Source organism: Pyrus communis, chromosome 11 (genome assembly GCF_041283825.1).
Source record: "Pyrus communis isolate YQ-2024b chromosome 11, ASM4128382v1, whole genome shotgun sequence".
NCBI lineage: Eukaryota > Viridiplantae > Streptophyta > Magnoliopsida > Rosales > Rosaceae > Pyrus > Pyrus communis.
The window spans coordinates 11,315,840-11,333,703 of record NC_142575.1 but is presented as its reverse complement, the minus strand read 5'-3'; the positions used below and the strand labels follow the sequence as shown (position 1 = coordinate 11,333,703).

General features: G+C 35.2%; 2 protein-coding genes across 2 annotated transcripts; one reads left to right on the top strand and one right to left on the bottom strand.

Moving 5' to 3' along the window:
* Positions 1-1,186: 1,186 nt before the first annotated feature.
* LOC137743649 (serine carboxypeptidase-like 51) lies at positions 1,187-7,929 on the bottom strand. The gene is made up of 12 exons (XM_068483580.2): positions 7,696-7,929; positions 7,493-7,587; positions 7,276-7,383; positions 6,938-7,178; positions 6,784-6,827; positions 6,349-6,522; positions 6,030-6,229; positions 5,803-5,872; positions 5,328-5,378; positions 4,676-4,728; positions 4,464-4,596; positions 1,187-1,719 (listed from the first exon to the last, which is right to left on the bottom strand). The coding sequence occupies exons 1-12, from the start codon at positions 7,832-7,834 to the stop codon at positions 1,639-1,641; spliced, it is 1,389 nt and encodes a 462-aa protein (XP_068339681.2). The 5' UTR covers positions 7,835-7,929; the 3' UTR covers positions 1,187-1,638.
* A 7,813-nt stretch (positions 7,930-15,742) lies between these two features.
* Positions 15,743-17,663, top strand: LOC148692893 (protein RGF1 INDUCIBLE TRANSCRIPTION FACTOR 1-like). Its single transcript, XM_088680611.1, has 4 exons — positions 15,743-16,018; positions 16,256-16,432; positions 16,544-16,762; positions 17,161-17,663. Exons 1-4 carry the CDS (start codon positions 16,016-16,018, stop codon positions 17,404-17,406), a joined length of 645 nt encoding a protein of 214 aa, XP_088536737.1. The 5' UTR covers positions 15,743-16,015; the 3' UTR covers positions 17,407-17,663.
* The last annotated feature ends 201 nt before the right edge of the window (positions 17,664-17,864 follow it).

Sequence of the window (17,864 nt, the reverse complement as noted above, 5' to 3'; positions counted from 1 at the left end):
TGGGTAAGGGACATATGAAGAAGGGTGATGGGAAAGGGAGAAATAAAAATGAATCAACAAAAACAAAATTTTGTAAGCGTAGATAGCTTTAAATAGTTATTGGTTTTGAGGTTTTTGGTTTTCATTTGTCTTTTGTTTTCCTCCACATATTTTCCGTCGTCACCAACTCAAAAGCTAAAATTTGAAAATAAAAAACCAAAATAGTTATCAAACGGTTATTATGTTGGGACAAGTAAACGGAGAAAAAAAACATCTATCCCAATTCTATGTGTGGAAATAATAACTTTGTAATCTTATTTGAAGATTACAGAGAAAAAGTTCATCGCCATGACCTCTCAATCTAATAATACATTGTTGTGTGGAAAAAAACTCACACTTGACAATGTATTATTGGATACATGGCGCCATGTGATGATGAATTTGTTCTATGTAAGTTTTTTTTCCCGAATTACCCTCATTATCAGCATGCCACAAAGGACACAGAAGCTTCATTTTACTATAAAAGCCAGAGGAGAGCCTAGAGGAAAGGACCTTAAGTAATCAACCAACACTCTATGCTATCAAAGCTTCCCGACTGAGCTTCCTCTTCGAGGACACTTGTTTCCATTGTCTTGATCGATAAGGCATTTTCCAGCCTCTCAGAGCTTCATCATCTTGCTTCATTTCCTGTTTCCTTCCTAAAATCATGTGCACTTTCTTAAGTTTCACTAGTTCTTGTATTAGATTTTTAGTCTTTAACGCTTATGTTTAAGAATTGTACTCTTTCTATACAAATTGGAATGACGAAAACTAGTTTTTATTCAACTTCGTCTCTATAGTTCTTAGCAACCAATCCATAAGAGTGAAGTCATCAGCATTCGAGGAATAGATAGCAACTTAACCGAGCCAACGTCCTACTCATAGCATAATCATTTGGTTTCAAAATTAAGAAAAGTGCAACACACACTTGCACTAACATGCTTGCACACCCTCTCTCTCCCTCCTTGTGCAATGAGAGGCAAAGTAAAAATCGGGAGCAAATAGTTTGTCGCGACAGTTTAACTAGATTCAATTAAAACCCCAACATTATTACAGTTGGATGCAATTAAAAACCAAATAGATACTTATGCATAAGTTTGTCTAAAAACGATTGCTTGTTATGTGATTCTTTCATTTAAGTTAATTTTCTTCTTATAAATTAGATAAATAAAAAACCGTCGTATATTTTGATAAAAACAATAAAACAAAATCGTCGCATAAAAAAATGGACACTTCCGTTTGTAATCAAACAACTATTCCTAGTTATAAATAAAAATAAAAAAAAAAAAAAAAAAAAAAAAAACACCGAACTAATAAGAGAAATGTTCGACCATATACCAATTCAAGATTGAAGAATGAAAATTAAAAATAAAAATTGCTGCAGCCTCCTACGAAAAGTAAAACCATCTACCCTGCAGAGTCTGCAGCTTTTCCCCTCATTGCATGTTTGTGTCCCACGTGGTTATGGGTTTGCTTGTTGACTCCTCTTTGTACTCAGAGTCCTCTCCCCATCAATCATTTTTCTTTTGTTTGCTTACTTACTGTAGTAGTGTGCCTGCAGTCTGTCTTTTCTTGTACACAGTGTCTGTCTGCCATTGATATTATTATGTGTTTTGTTTTCTACGTAGAAGCAGCAGCAGCAGGTGATTGCGTGATGTCGGCCACCATATTCAATGCAATGCATGGCTGATCCACAGGTACCTGTAAATTAAGTAAAATATCATTGAAGTCGGTAAATATACAAAAACGAAATTTAATTGGGTACTTTTAAATTAAAAATGGAACTTAAGCATCAAATTATTGTTCATATATATTATATAAAATTTATAATAACATTTGTGTGTATTTTTTTCTAAAATATTTAGAATCGAAAAGTTTTCCGAGTTAGTTGGACTTTGTCAGCTTTGTCGTGCACATGAGTGTTACTATATACATACTGACCGGTCAGACTTCTCTTATTTCGTGGACTGTCAGTAGTAATACACACACACACACATATATATATATATATATATCTATATATTACTTCTTCTATAATTAATATGTATCAGGTAATTATCACGTCATATGCATGCAATGCAACGAAACATATAACAAAGCGTGACTTGAAACAAACAATACCTACGATTATGTATATTTTTGTTTCACCCTAAATAATACTAGGATTAGTCGTACATAAGTTTCATCATATTCGTAAAGTTTGTAGTGTATTATACGTATCAACCAATGATTAAGAACAGCTTATGTACCATAAGCAATTGAAAGCCAAAACCCTTCTTTTTGTTTTGAAATTCTTGCAATCAAATGATTTAAATGAGACAACGAAAAATTACAGCTTTAATTTTTCCATGCTCTATGCATGTATTTCTTCATAAATACTACTAAAAATCTTATATATGTTTTATCGTATGATGAGACAAATAATAATCAAACAAATGATCATAACAATTAGACTTATTTGCTGATTTTTCATTCGAATTTGTATAGAGTTGTCAATATCTCTCTAGACTTTAATTTTAGTTGGTTATCCCTTGAACCTGTATAAATAGCTAGTTTCCCTTGGTGTTAAATTTTGAAATCTTCATCCAATTTTCGATCTATTTTGGTCAAAGGACATCACACAGCAACTATATGAGGGCAAAAAAGTAATTTTCCTTTGGTAAATTGGCATAGGGCCAATATTTATAGTTGCTAATTGGACTAACATGACTAATTCAAAAAAAAAAAAAAAGTCAACTAGTGGAGGGATAAACATTTGACATATGATCAAAATGGATAGAAAATTGGATGAAAAATTCTAAAATCTAACGTTAGGAGGGAAATGGGCTAATTATAAAATTTTTGGGAAAGGAGAGGGGGGGGGGGGGGATTAGCAACTTCTTACAAGTTCGGAAAGAAATCGACAAATACCCCAAACAATTATATAATGTAACAAAACATGTGATCGTTACATGGGTTTGTTTTTCTTTACACCATCTCCAATCTTTAGGTTAAAACCTAAAACTTTAGATTTTAATCCAGAAACAGTTTTTTTTGCTCCAATACTTCTCAAACCTAAATTTTGGTAGCCCAACCTTTAAACCCTGACCTAAATTCTAGGTTAAATTTATCCAAATTTTAGGTTTTAACCCAAAACTTATTTTAGGCCAACCACTGAAGAAGAACTGAGTTAGTTATAAACCTAAATTTTACGTTTTAATCCAAAAGTTGGAGATGATCTTAATCGAAAACTAAGGGGGATCATTTATGTTTGCTTTTTTTGGTAATATTTTCTTTCTTTGGCTTGTCATTGCATGTTTGTGATAACTTATCACTCTCGTCATGTAAGCATCCAAGGTACAAGCTGATCCAAGCTGTGGACAGCTTGTTTAAAGAGAACTGCATTTAGCACGTTCTGTCTCCTTCATCCAATCCCAAGGTGATTTCATCTTAGACTCCCTTTCTCCCAAGTTGAAATCGCGAAATGTGCTTTGAATAATAGTCAACATAATAGTGAACGATGAAAGTCTGTGTCTCTCTATGCAATTATTCACTTTCAAAATTTTGTAAAATTTTAAGTGAATTTTAGACCATATTTATATTTAAGAAAATAAGTTATGCACACCATTCTGTCATTAGACTCAACTGATTAAAAGAATTAAAGGTACGCATTTAGCAATCGTGTGCAAAAGTGGAAAAAATAGGTAGAAATCACTCCCCTATAATTAAGATTTGTAAACAGATTAATCCAAAAAATTGGTAGACCAGCATACAGCTAGGGGTTGCACTCAAATGCTTGAAGCAAATAGTCAAATGAGTTGCTACATTTGTACACCTAATAAGCTTTCATTAGAGAGAATAATATTGTTTTAAGCAAATGTTTTAGCATATACAGATTTTTCACTCAACTTTATCCAAAACCATGACATAATTACCAAGATGACATCTTAATTATGGCCTTAGAATTACATTTTTAATATGCCAATAATGTATTGGCTTATAGATATGCAGCTCATATTTTATATGGATAGAGAAATCAAATCTCAATTTTTCTCTTCTTAAGTCGATGCTTTGAAGTGTAATTCTGTGTATTTAGCATTATTTGCACTTGCATGAATGCATCGCAAAAGCACAGTGTTGCCCTCCCAAAATAGTGATGTTGATTTCTTCGTATATTTTCTTATATTTTCCTAAATTGTGCTAGTGTGTGACTATGATGTTATCCGAAAAGACTTATATGACACAAATACATTGTTACAGCAACGTTTCATGTAAATAAAACAAAGATATGTGTAATTTTTTGTCCAAATATTATTGTTTTACCGACACGGGTAGCTATGTGAAGGTGTATTTATACAATGTAAATTGGTCTAATTGTTAGCATGGTCATGTAGAGGTGATAAGACTGATAAGACATTAAAAAAGAAGTAATAATTACGTGCTGATGGAGGAAAGTTTCGACTTACAAAATGTCCTGCTCCAAGAATCCAATAAAAGTGCAGGTTTTTGTAGGACCTGGTGAACCCTCTTGTAATTTCCTCTTGGCCACAATAAAGAGGGGTTCTACTCTTGTTCAAGAAATGTGGGAGTCCTTCCCACCTGAACAACAAAATGGAAAAAATCACCACCCACATGAGAGAGAGAGAGAGAGAGAGAGAGAGAGAGAGAGAGAGAGTACTTGAGCTTTTCAACCCATGCTTCAGTCCCCTTGGTTGCACATATGAGATCAACCTACAACATCAACCAAGTCATGTCAAAATTAGCTCGTCTGCACAAATCCAACAGCATCCAATTCTTCATTATAATTAACTTTAAATAGCTAGTGATATTTGTTTTCGGTCTAAAAATTTGATAAGAGAAGAGAAATACTGTGAAAAATTGAAGAAAGTGTATTTTTCATTATTGAAGAACGAGATCACAACACAAGCCTTTAAGTGGCAATAACTAAGAAACAATCTCCCTTGATTTAAGGAGACATACACTACAAAGTCAACAAGAGAGACCTAGGGTCTGCGGGCTGCTGAAGGTGAGAGAAAGGACTTGTACTACTGCTATGTTAGTCAAGCATATACAATAACGAGGGGAGAAAAAGTTTACAACCTTTACGAAGTTTACAACCAGCAAAACAAACTAACTCATCCAATAAATACAGCAGAATGTAGCAAATTTTTTTTAATTATTTTGGAATGTACAATTAATATCGCTAACACATATCTTAATTCTAGAACGGATCTGTCAGTTTTCTATTCGCTAGTCCTATTTTTTTTTTAATAATATTAAACTGTTGGATGTTGCTGTTTAAAATGAAAGCAACGTTGAGAAAAACTTACTTGCCCATTGTATATTGTGACATTGACCCCTTTAGCAAGGAGTTCATCAACCTATGTGAAGAGAAAAGGGAAGTCAAAGGAAAATTAAAAGTTGGCACAACATAAGATTCTTTCAAGACAAATAAGAAATATGGTAGAGCAATAAAAAAATTCGATTTCCTTGCTGATAAAATACTCAATTAGGCAAAAGGTATCTAATAAAAAAGAATAACTACTTCGATTTCTCTATTCGATTCCTACAAGATAAAATTAACTCGAACTTTAGGTGTAGAGAGAAATCACATCGTTTTAGCCGATTTTGTTAGATTTTGGTAACATTTTCTTAGTTTTCACGACTTGTCTCCTAATCTCATCCACTCCTAAGCTTCCTAAACTTTTGATTAAATGTACACCACAACTATCTTATAATATAATGCAAGTGCACACGTTATGGTTATATTGTATTTCTGCTCTTCTGGATTAGAAAAATTATTACCTCATTAATCCTTGGGTTCATAAATTCGCCTGCCATGGCTGGGAAGACCTTATCAGACTGCCCTCCCCATCTGCAAACCCAAAAAATATACACCATTTACGGATTACAAGCATTTTTAACCGTAAAAACTAAAAGAGAACTGTTGTTGGCGTTGCAAAAAAATGATTCTATTTTCAACTGATAATGTATTTAAAACAAAACATAGTGAAAAGAGTATATATACTCACGTCACATTATCTGGGATTATCTCAAGCTTCTTTTTAATGACACCATTTAACAAAGAACCAAGATGACCTTTACCGCCACCTGCTGAAGACCTTAAAGAACTTAGGTATATTGAATATTTTTCGATTCTTTGGTTATAGCGAATTGATGCCAAGGATGAAACTGGATCCATTCCTGAATCCAACAGAAAATTATAGAAATCCTGCAAATGTCACAAATCCAATATCTAAATGAAATCAGAAAATGTGAGTTTTAATTGAGTTTCAGTCACAAACAATAGTAAATTAATATGAAAATTAAATTAAAATTTAAAAAAATTACCACAGCATTGCTGCTAGACATGATGACTTGCTCAAGCTCCCTCCATGAATTGGTTGCGTCCACTAATTGACCATCCCGAATCTGTTGCTTAATTCTTTGAGCCACATTATTTGATTCCTGTAATCCATTGTCGTCAAGCCTTGACACGTCTTTGAGCAGAGGACCCCAAGAAAGCTGCAAGTGTACAAAAATAAATTATCAATAACTAAATGTAATTACACATTAACGGAAATTTGTCAATAGCACTATATAATCTTTTAATAAAAATTTAGAGTTCGACTTCCATAAATGACGAGTTTAATACAAATTGATTCCCATTATGTGACTTAAATCGAAGAACCCTATCTACGCCCAATATGGTTGTATTTAAAAGACAATATAATGCATGGAAGTAAAATTAGTGGGTCAACAGCAGTTAGAAGTATGGTAACTTACCACAAAATCTTCCGGAGAGATCCAACTGTCTCCCAATGCCACTCCTACAAAAACAACCAAATAATTCAAAGGAAAAAAAATATACATTTTAAGATGTTGGTATTTTTAATTAGACCAATTAATAATTAAAAATTGATTAAATTAATTTACTTACCTCCAAGTCTAAGTTTTAGCTTTCCTTGTTGAATGGCTTTAAGAGCTGAAAGTCCAAGAGTGACTGCAAATTTGCCTCCATAGGACTCTGCCACAATGAACAGAGGACTCTTTTGGAGGCTCTCATTTCTGTTGAAAAGCTCCACCAGCAATGTTGTCAAATCAGCAGCTGCCTCCAAATCATTTTTCACAAACAGAGATGTGTCTTCCACAAAACTGTATCCAGTCCCAACAGGGTTGTCCTAAATTATCCAAAAAAAAATCAGAAGAAATTTAAATTCATATAATTAATAAAACTCAAAAGAAGGAAACAGAGTGGGAAGTTTTGTATGAACTTACAACAAATAAAAGATCTGCTTTTTGCAACCAGGTTGAGTTTCTTGGGTTCAAATTTGTGTCCAATGGTCCAATCTCTTGAAAATTCCCCATCCCCACTCCTGAACCTCCCTATTTTTTTTGAAAAAGTAATCAATGAAAACAATATAATGTTTAAAAAAAAAAAAAAAAAAAAGGGTTGTTCATATTATTTGATTTGATATAGTTTGGTGATACTCACAGGTCCACCCTGAAGCCAGAGAATGGTTGGCCATGGCTTGGAGGGATCCTCAACTCTGTTGGGACTTCTGTAGAGCCACCAGAACATGTGGGCTTCTGTTTAAAAACAATACCAAAACAAAAATTCCATGAACATTAAAATTAACATTTCTGGCTTCAATACAGAAAGAATTTAGATATTGTGCATGTGAGTGAATTGCTTACTGGGTCTGACTTCAACATAGCCCCACTCCTCTGATCCATCTATGGTTCCTGCAGCAGCCGCTGTTTTTGCAGTTCCTCCATGAAAAAGTGGTACAAAAAGGAGAAGAGAGACGGAAAGTATTACAGAAAGCTTTTCCATTGTTGGGAGAGCAAATACTGGAGAGAGAAAGAGAGAGAGAGAGAGAGAGAGAGAGAGAGCAACTTCTTAACTTGCTGGGAAATAAAGCATGCAGTAGAAGGAGATTTTATATGTACAGAGACTACTGAAGATTAATATTAGCAACAAAAAGCTTACCTTGTCTTTGTCTAACAGAAAATAAATTTAAGTAAATTTATTTATATTATATAACATGTTTATTTTTCTAGAAAAAGACATTTCAACCCCTATCCCGTTTTTCTCTCCGTCTTGATTCTCCATCTTTAGTTTCATCTCTTCTCGCCTTCTACATCTACTGCCACGGCTTCTCCACCAACCGCCACCGTCTCTCTCTCTTCATCCCTAATAAACGACATGATGACACTTTTTAGGCGTCATAGAATTGTTTTTATGGCATTTGACCAATGCCCTAAATCTATCTCTCTCTTCGAATCTGAAATTTTTCTTCGGAGTTCATTCGCACATGCCCTCATAATTTCTAGCTATCCCCCCCCCCCCCCCCCCCCCAAAAAAAAATCAATTCAAATAAGCTTGAATTTACCTGATTAGGTTTGATTACTCTGCATATCATTCTATGCATATGATATCGTCTAATATTGGATTACGATCATGGTGATTGCAAATTTTGGGTTTGTTTTATTAGATTAGGTTCCATCCAATTTTCAAGGCAGCTCATTGTAGTGCATTTGGAATGTTTTAGAAAGTTTGGGAATCTGTATATTTTTCAAAAAAATTGTTTTATTATTTTAGGTTCCATCCAATCATCTATTTTGTCCTCTTGGCGGCGGAAACAGGACAATGGAATTGTACTGGGTGGGAAAACATGATTTTATATTTTTAACCTTTTATGGTGGGTGTGATTATAATGTTGGTGAGGAAATCAGATAATGGTGTGGGTTTATCATCATTCTTATTTATTGAGTGTTATTCGAGTATCCAACAAGTCTTTGTATTTTATTAAAAAAATAAAATGCAAAGATCGAAGCTACTTATTTTTTGTATAAGTGAGAGTCACGACTAGACGGATGTCTAAGCAGATCTAGGCGCTCTTTCTTGATTTTCAAATGCCCAGGGATTAATAAGAGCGGTGCCCAGCTGCCTAGAGTCTAGGCGGGAATTTTTAAAAGTGTTGGAAATAAGTAGTAGCATATTGTTTCTATGATATATAATAACTTTCAGAATTTTTTTTTTAGAAGCGGTCAATCAGTAAAATCAAAGAAAAGATTTTGTTATTTAATTTCTTGTTATAGCAAGTGCGACTTTCCCTATGCATGTACATAGTCACGGTGCATTCGTTTGGCTCTTAATATACACGGTGAATTCTCATAAAAAGTGTATGTGTGGATTACAAAAATCAACTATGTACTTGATCAAATAAGAAACCATAAGTAAGATGCACACCAATTAATCCGACTTTGGACCAGACTATTACTCTTATACGTATACCCCAAATTCTCTACCATATCTACAAAGGCCAAATGAGTGTGTTAGATTGCGAGTGTGCCACTATTTGGTAGTGTATACATGTAAATACTAGATTGAATTGATGTTGAAAATATTAGAAATTCCGGAAGATAGGTAGATTACAGGGTCTCTCCCCTGCACTCTAAATACCTTTTTATGCAGTTTTGTATGTTTTTATAGAAACTAATGATAGAGTCACAAATCTTGGTTTGTCAAGGATTAAAATGGAGAAACCCCTTATATTTATTTACACCTTTATGGATAATACTTGCATTTCCTAATATTAGGAAATGCACATATCCCACTCCTTGCCGTAAATATAGAAATTTCATGTGCAAAAAACACTTAGAACGAGATCATAAGTTCAACTTTAGGTTCCATATTAATAATTATCATTTCTAAGTCTGCACAAACCCCACCACCATCATCGCAGCAATCACCACCACCTTGTCACCAACCACTACCATCTCTACCACCACCTTCCATGACCAATGACCATGACCATCACCACCTTCTCGTGGCCATTACCACCATCACTACTGCTACCACCTTTCCACCACCACCACTAACCATCATCACAACCACTAGCCCTATCACAAATTTGCCAAATACTATCTCTCATTTATAAATCGAATCAAACACTCTATAGTCTATATCCAAAGGTAATAAATATGGTGGAGCTAATCACCATCACTTGAGGGTGGTGAGAAAAAAAATATTCCTTTTGTGGAAACACGTTTTGCTCACTGTTGAATATTTTACGAATGACCATATTTTCATAATATTGAATATTTTTTCGAATGATCATATATGAATATAGGGCATAGTTCGACGACGAAATCCATGTATAGTTGGGTTCTTGCACAAGGTTTATTTATTTATGTTTTTAATATTTATTTATACGTTCATAATTTATTGTTGCCTATCCTGCACAAGATGAACAGCTTCCCCAACGTTGCAAAAGGACTTACTGCCAAATGTTTTAAACATTTAATTTGGGTTGTAGCTGAAAATTGTTGGATGATTGACATGTTTAAAAGATATAGGAAGTCTCAATCGAATTGACACCTATTTTTCTTGGAATCTATTGGGTCAAGTTTTATTGTCTTCTCAAGGTGAACCGAACAGATTAAAAATAAAGAAAGGTTGGCAACAATTTCAGAATGGAACTGTTTATTGACACTTCAAAAAAGACGTCTTACATGTATAAAAAGTGTGCATGATAACAATTTGTAAGTGTAAATAATAGTATCTTTTCAGAATCTATTTATTTGATTATTTACATTGATTCACATTTACACCACATATATACATAGAGGTTATAGGTAGCAAACTCCCATGCATGGAGAGGCCATCCTATAAGCTCATCCTACTTTTAGTTGCCTCTTAAGCAACAATGCTTCTGAATAATTCATGGCCAAAGAAACAATTTGAGAAAATTGCATAAGATATGTTAAATTTCTGAAATAGAAATGCTGCCTGGACAAGTTTTATTGTCACAGGTAGTTTGGGCACTGAAGAAAAATGTATGGTGAAACATCACTTGTGCAACAACCATAGAAATTCGGCTAATTAAGAAAAATGGACCTTACTTTGGACCACTACTTTAGGTAAATGGAGCTATCATGGACATTCAAGTTTCCCTCAAAAGAAATATCAAGGGAGAAGTGAACAAAAATTTGGTGACTTATCTGCAAGTTTTACTTCCACATAAGATTTCTGTTTCGGAAAACCTGCTGGCTAAGCAAGATATTTAGCATTTTTAGCCAACTCATTGCCCATACGTTTTTTTTAATCTAATGTGTCAGGCGATAAAATTCTTGTTTGTGTTTGTTGTATATGTAAACTTCCTTTTCTAATATGTGGAAATCTATTATATTATATGGTTAAATTCAATCGTATGTTGTGATCAGAGAAATAAAGCGAGTTATGTAATTGGAGGATATTCATATGATATCATTGCCCTAAGGATGGAGTGTGTTTAATTTTTTAGGATTTCCCTTGAAAGGAATGAATAGTTAAAAACAATTACGGGAGAAGATGCTAATCAAGTTAATTATTGCTAGAAATTTCTAAATTGTGGATGTTTATATTGTTGTTCAAACACATGGTCCCAATTGAGTCCTCTAAATAATGAGTGGGCAAAAGCATTATAGAGTTTCGTTATTGGTCTTGGCGATTGAGAATTTATGGTTATTGAATTTGATATTATGGGTTGAGATTAAAGCATTATAAACACATTCGTATATTTTTCACCAAACACACTTGAGTTTGAATTTTTTTTAATGAAAGGATGATAATGGATTAGGCGAGACGAACTACACATAAGATTTAGTTGTTGGACTATAGTAGTAGTCTTACTCTCTAAACCAGCACAAGGTGGTAAGAAAGAACCAATACCCTAGAAATCGCCATCAACTACAAAGTAGACTACCTTCTCATACAGAGTAACTAAAAAGGGCTAACTCCCCCATAAAATTCAATATATAAACGAATATGCATTTCTTAATCACTGGTGAAGAAGATAACATTTCTATATCATGATATGGATTACACGTTTGGTGTACTGTACGGTTTTAGCTGTCCACGCAAGGGACAGATAATGTGAAGTGAACTATGATTCTTCTAGCAAGCAGCATGCATATATAATTTGCATTCTCCTCTCTCTCTCTCTCTCTCTCTCTCTCTCTCTCTCTGCAGACCCATCAGATCATCATATAGGACAGACACAACCACCCTGACGGTGCATAAGATCTTAACTATATATAGGCATGATTAATGTATATTAATCAAATTCTCCCATGTGCTCATACACATCTGACAGCGCATGTGGTTCATTGTTTAATTCCTATGTATGTGGGCATACTTAGAAGACAATTGGCTTTGTGAAGGCTCGCGTAAGGCCGGCTGTAAACAAAAAAGAGATCTTCAAGCCTAGTCATCCTCTCAGAGCATCCTAACACGATGTCCAACTTCGTCCAACTTCGTTGAGGATTAGTGAATTATTGGGTTCTTGACAAAAAAAAAAAAAGTTGGATTATTGAGCTCGTCCAACTTCGCCTTCAATCTTCACTTTCTACCCACTTTACACAACTTAGTTTTTCACTCAAACGTACCCTGAGGTAACGAAAGAACCTTGGCCCAACGGAGATTCCTATTTTGCCCACAATCACTTAATCTAGAAGCTGGACTTGCCACAAGAATATTATGGTTTCATGATATTCTTCTTCACTTGTAAGTGAGAGGTCTGATAGTCAAATTTAACCAAATTATTATAGCAATTTCACTGTGAGATTTAGTCCACTTTCCCATTCGTTAGTTTACATAACTAGCCTGAAAATCAACATAGGGCTGAAAGTTAAGGCCTTGCTCACCACTCTATTTATCATCGTTGGATAAGTTTAAACTTCAAAATATGTGTAGTGAATAGACAAAAATCTCAAAATTTAAACTCATCCAATAGTACTAAGTAGGGTGGTGAGCATTACCACTACTTAAGGATGATGAGCAAAAATGCACTTGTGAAGCATGCTGCACATAGTGAGAAGTTTGAAAAATTAAAAGGTTATAATCCAATAAAGAAAATCTGGTATCCATTCTATTTATTATTTATATAAGAGATATTTTAAACTAATTTACACAACGAGAAGAAAAAAGAGTTTGATTAAAGAAAATACCCTAACTATAAAAAACAATTCATCACTTGCAAGTAATGATTCTATTTTTTATTTATTTATTTTGAATGTGAATCTATTCTTTTTATTAAGGGATCCAAGAGTCTGTCATAGAGGTGAGCACGGGCCGGGCCAGGCCGAACCCAAAATGAGAGGACCAAACTTTACCCATTTAGAAATACAACAAGGTGGGGGTGGGGGTGGGGGTGGGGCGGGGCATTACAAAATTGACATAAGAACCGAACCTCATCCGGCCCATTTGAAACAAGCCGATTCCTACGGTTTCCCGTTCCTTTCCTGATGCAAATTGCACCTGAAAAATCTGAAGGCTGCTTTGAAGGCAGCGTGAGCAATGCTTCTGTTGCGTAGCGTGAGAACAAGCACATCACCTAACCAACCTCGAAGATTTCGAAATCCAATCAAACACAAAACTAAAGAGTGAAAGCAGAAAAGAAATAGTCTAATCCAATTGGGAAATTTGATCAAAATCCATGTTTGGCGCAGAGGGTTGGGATTAAAGATTCCCAATCCTTATCAAAGTCAATAAATTTAAATAGAATCCACATAATAAGGACAACACTAACAAATGGAACCGGATCCCTTCCGGACCTAAAGGAACTAAGCCCAAAGATCAAATAACTCGGACCATTGAAATTTGATCCAACGGCTACAATTATTATAACTTTTAGAAGGACCTCCTGTTTGTAGCCGTTGGATCAAATTTTAATGGTTAGGATCATTTGATCCTTAGGCTCAGATTTTTTGGATCTGGAAGGGATCCAGTTCCCTAACAAATACCCAGATTGCTCAAACGAACGGACAGAGTTCGATGATAGATTGACGACGAACAGATCGACGATGAATGTAAAGGAGCTCCACTGCGCTGTATCATGGCTTATTGTTTCCTTTTTCTTTTTTCATTATCCTACTTCTTAGTCCGACACTGCATCAAACACTTCACTAAGTTAGTCCAGCTTAGTCTATTCTAAGTCAGTCCAACTTAGTCTATTCTAAACCAGTCCAGTTTAGTCTTTGATGCTAGTCCAGTTCGGGATAATCCATAGCAACCAACACACCCTAGGGGTACGTTTGTTACACCTCATTAAGAAGGATTAGGAGGAACTGGCTTAAGCAGGATCATAATCCTACGTTTGGTGTGGTTTTGGGCTTGGAGTAAATGAGACTCGTCTTAACTAAAGGCTCTCCGCACTTCACTAAACCTTAGTATCTAGTCCCAAAGCTTTCACTTGGTATTAAGCGGGACTAACAAGGAAACGACGTCGACGACCTCAGCCCACCCCTTCTGCGCATGAGTCTTTTTCTCTTCTTCTCTCTTTCGTCACAAATCCAAGGTCAACTCTGCAGATTGCGTCTCGTCGTGGAAGAACGATTCTAAGGTCGATTACAAGGGAATTTTCCGCCGCATCCCCCAAAACTAATTCCCACCACTATGGTGGTGCAGCCAAACCTCTACTGGAGGGAAACGGCGGTTCCAGCTCCAAAAATTTTCTAGGAGGCACTACCGTTGGTGCTGGGTTTGTGCTAGCTTGCAGAATATGATATTTCTGGTTCTCTCTATTTCAGAATTGGTTATTTTTGGGTCAATTTGATAGAAACCATTTGGGTGTTTCTTCATACAGTTGTTCAATCTACAGAGAACAATTTACATCTGGGTATTTCTTGAATAGAGAAGCAATGAATTGCTGGGAGTGGAAGAGGAAATAAAAGGATGCTGGGAGTGGTTCTTGAACATAGAAGCAATTTAATTTGGTTTTTAAAAATTATAGTAACTACAAAATAATATTATAATACAAAATTAATATTTTTTGTCCTGCTTATTAGTCTGACGCTATATCAAGCGCTTCACAATTCTTATATTGCTAATCTAACTTAGAACATGAAGTCAGTTCAATTCGACATAATCTTGGTTCAACAAACGTGCTCTAAGTGCATGAATAAATTACTTTTAATAATTTGAGTTACAAATCTCTTGCGTTTCGTAAATTTTTCTTGTTTGCTTTCACATAATAATTTATGTAAAGCGATCGAATTCGGGGATATTCAAACCCTTAACTGCACAAATGCACCCAATTATATTTCTGAGTAGGAATATTGGCCTATCCTACAAGATTTTAAACTTCAAAAAACTTCAAAATCATATACATTATCTGCAATTTTGTATTAAATTAAACACTCTCTATATAAATTGTACTATCACATTACACAATGTTTTTATGTGTGCGCAGAAGTTTGAGGTATCCCACATTCTAATGGGTATGATTAATCTTTCATGGGGTCCGAAAAGACTAAAGGCATTTTAGCCTATCCTTGGCTACACGTCCTCTCAAAATTTTCAACCAATGAATCATCCGTGTTTTTATCAGTTTTGCGCCTCAAACCCAAAACGACTGAGCAAACTTGACTTGGAATTCTACGCATTTTCATTGAACCACTTTTCGTGGTGTCACATTATACAATATTCGATCCATACATCCTGGGACCACGAGTATTCTCCTGAACCAAAACAAATTATATTTTAGGTATGGAAAAAATTCCTCCATGACAAATAATCCATTTACAATATGACTTAGCACATCACATAGTAAAAAAAAAAAAAAAAAAAAACACTTGAAAATAATAATAATAAATTACTTAGATGTACAGAAAAATTAGTTTATTTGGCAAGCCTAAAGCCACTGGGATCCCTAATTGCACGTGGAATACAGGTTCTTCTGTCGTAGTTCCTACTTCTCCTTTCATATATCGGAAAGGCTTCCCCGCCCAAACTTCGGCTTCCCCGACTCTCTCTGTGCTTCTACAAAAAGACGCAACGCTGCTAAGAGACGAATCAAAAGTTTCGTAACTCCCAATTAACACAAACCAGTCTCTCCCAATCCAACGGTCCTAACCCCTCCCCCTAGCTCCAACCCGCCCATCCACCCTCTTATCACAACCGTCCGTTACAGAAAAACCTTGTCCTTTTCTGTGGCCACCCTAGCGTTTATCTCCCCGCCCACATTTAACAATGGTATGCTGTAATGTTTTGTCCTTTTCATATAATTCACATTCTTCTGCTGATAAATCGTATGTTACTCTTTCAGAAGATTTTAAGCTCTCTCTCTCTCTCTCTCTCTCTCTCTCTCTCTCTCTCTCTCTCTCTTGTTTGAAACGTTTACGAGGAAACGAGAGCTGGAACCTATCTAGCATTATTGTCTTGATTATCTTTTCGGCTTACCCCATCGTTTTTTTCTTGGCATCCGAACAGGCAATGTTGGTACCTTCGTGGCTTGAATCATTGTTGTCGACAGCCTTCTTCTCCATCTGCCGGTGGCACAAAGATGGTCCGAGAGGCGAATGCAACATGTACTGCTTAGATTGCAACAATGGCGCATTCTGCTCTTATTGTAAATCATCAAGACACAAAGATCACCAAGTAATTCAGGTAATTAGGCATAAACATATTTCAGTTCACTTTTTTGTCTTTTTTTAATTTTCAATTGTGTATAAATGAATTTTTTTTTCTTTTTGTGGGGGTGTGGAAATCGTAATGCAGATCAGACGGTCGTCGTATCACGATGTTGTGAGGGTGTCTGAGATTCAGAAGGTGTTAGACATCAGCGGAGTTCAGACTTATGTGATAAACAGTGCGAGAGTGTTGTTTCTTAACCAGAGACCTCAGCCTAAAACAGCCGTTAAAGGGGGCTCACATATCTGTGAAATATGTACGAGATGTCTCTGGGATCCTGTTCGTTTTTGTTCATTGGGATGCAAGGTTAGATTTTTACTCTTCTTTTTCTTTTCCCCATTAAATTTTAAGTCAATTTTAACAAAACTTCCATATGTATAATCAACTAAGACATTGCATTCTTACCTGTCAATGAGACCTCTCTTAGCTAGAAGTCATTGTGACTGAAATGTGCACGAGAATAACAATGTAGGCCTTTGCCGATGACAATTTGATATAGTTGCGATTAGTCTTTACTTTGTCGGAGGTGGTCCTGAGTGTTCAACACTCAACGACAAGAGTTTGTTTATGCTATCGAATGTAATAACAATGGTGGTATATAATTTTTTTTGTTCCAATTCGGTTGATGATGTTGACTTAACAATTAATCCATATATATATATATATATATATATATATATATATATTCTTGATTTTGACATTAGCTTGAGGGACTAAAGAAGAAGGGGGAAGCCAGCTTTATCTTAAGCGCAAAGAAAGAAGAAGAGGAGGGAAGAAAGGAAGGTAAACAAAGAAGGTTACCATCAGAAGAATTATTAGAAGATCAATTGCGTGAAGGAATGCAACAAGGAATGTACCAAAGCACTCCAACTCCAACTCCACCACCTCATTCAGATGCAAGGAAAAGGAGAAGAAAGGGCATACCGCATAGAGCACCTTTAAGGCCCTAAATTATAATCTTATTAGTACTTGCTTAGCCAGCTCATTGCTTATGCAAGTTCCCCCATGTGTCCTAAACATGGTGGGAAGCTGTCTTTATGGGGTTTTAAACAAATTAAAGTTGGGTTTGGGTACCTTTTTAAATCGGGTTTGTGTTGGCTTTTGGGTGCAATAATGCTGCATTAATTTTTGAAATATGCAAGGTGTAAATGGCATCCAGATTCGAACTGTTTTATATATATATATAAAGAAACAACAGTTCAGCTTTTTTTTTATTTTTTATTTTTTTATTTCATATGTTTGGGGTCAGACACAAAATTTCAAAAACATAGGCTGCTGATAGCCTAATCAGGGAAAATTAGATAAAGAAATACATTTAACAGTGTGTCTGGATTGCATTCCTTAATGAGGAACGTGAAAATTAAATAAAAAAACCATTACATTATTCATGAATGGACTAAAAGGAATC

What these genes read in the sequence shown, in the direction of transcription:
- LOC137743649 (XM_068483580.2), bottom strand. Translation starts at nt 7,834, where the DNA reads ATGGAAAAGCTTTCTGTAATACTTTCCGTCTCTCTTCTCCTTTTTGTA. An exon ending in CTATGTTGAAGTCAGACCCA is followed by an intron (nt 7,588 to 7,695) that starts GTAAGCAATTCA and finishes GTTTTTAAACAG; the next exon opens with AAGCCCACATGTTCTGGTGG. An exon ending in TGTCTAGCAGCAATGCTGTG is followed by an intron (nt 6,230 to 6,348) that starts GTAATTTTTTTA and finishes TGACATTTGCAG; the next exon opens with GATTTCTATAATTTTCTGTT.
- LOC148692893 (XM_088680611.1), top strand. An exon ending in AAGATCACCAAGTAATTCAG is followed by an intron (nt 16,433 to 16,543) that starts GTAATTAGGCAT and finishes ATCGTAATGCAG; the next exon opens with ATCAGACGGTCGTCGTATCA. An exon ending in TTTGTTCATTGGGATGCAAG is followed by an intron (nt 16,763 to 17,160) that starts GTTAGATTTTTA and finishes TTTTGACATTAG; the next exon opens with CTTGAGGGACTAAAGAAGAA.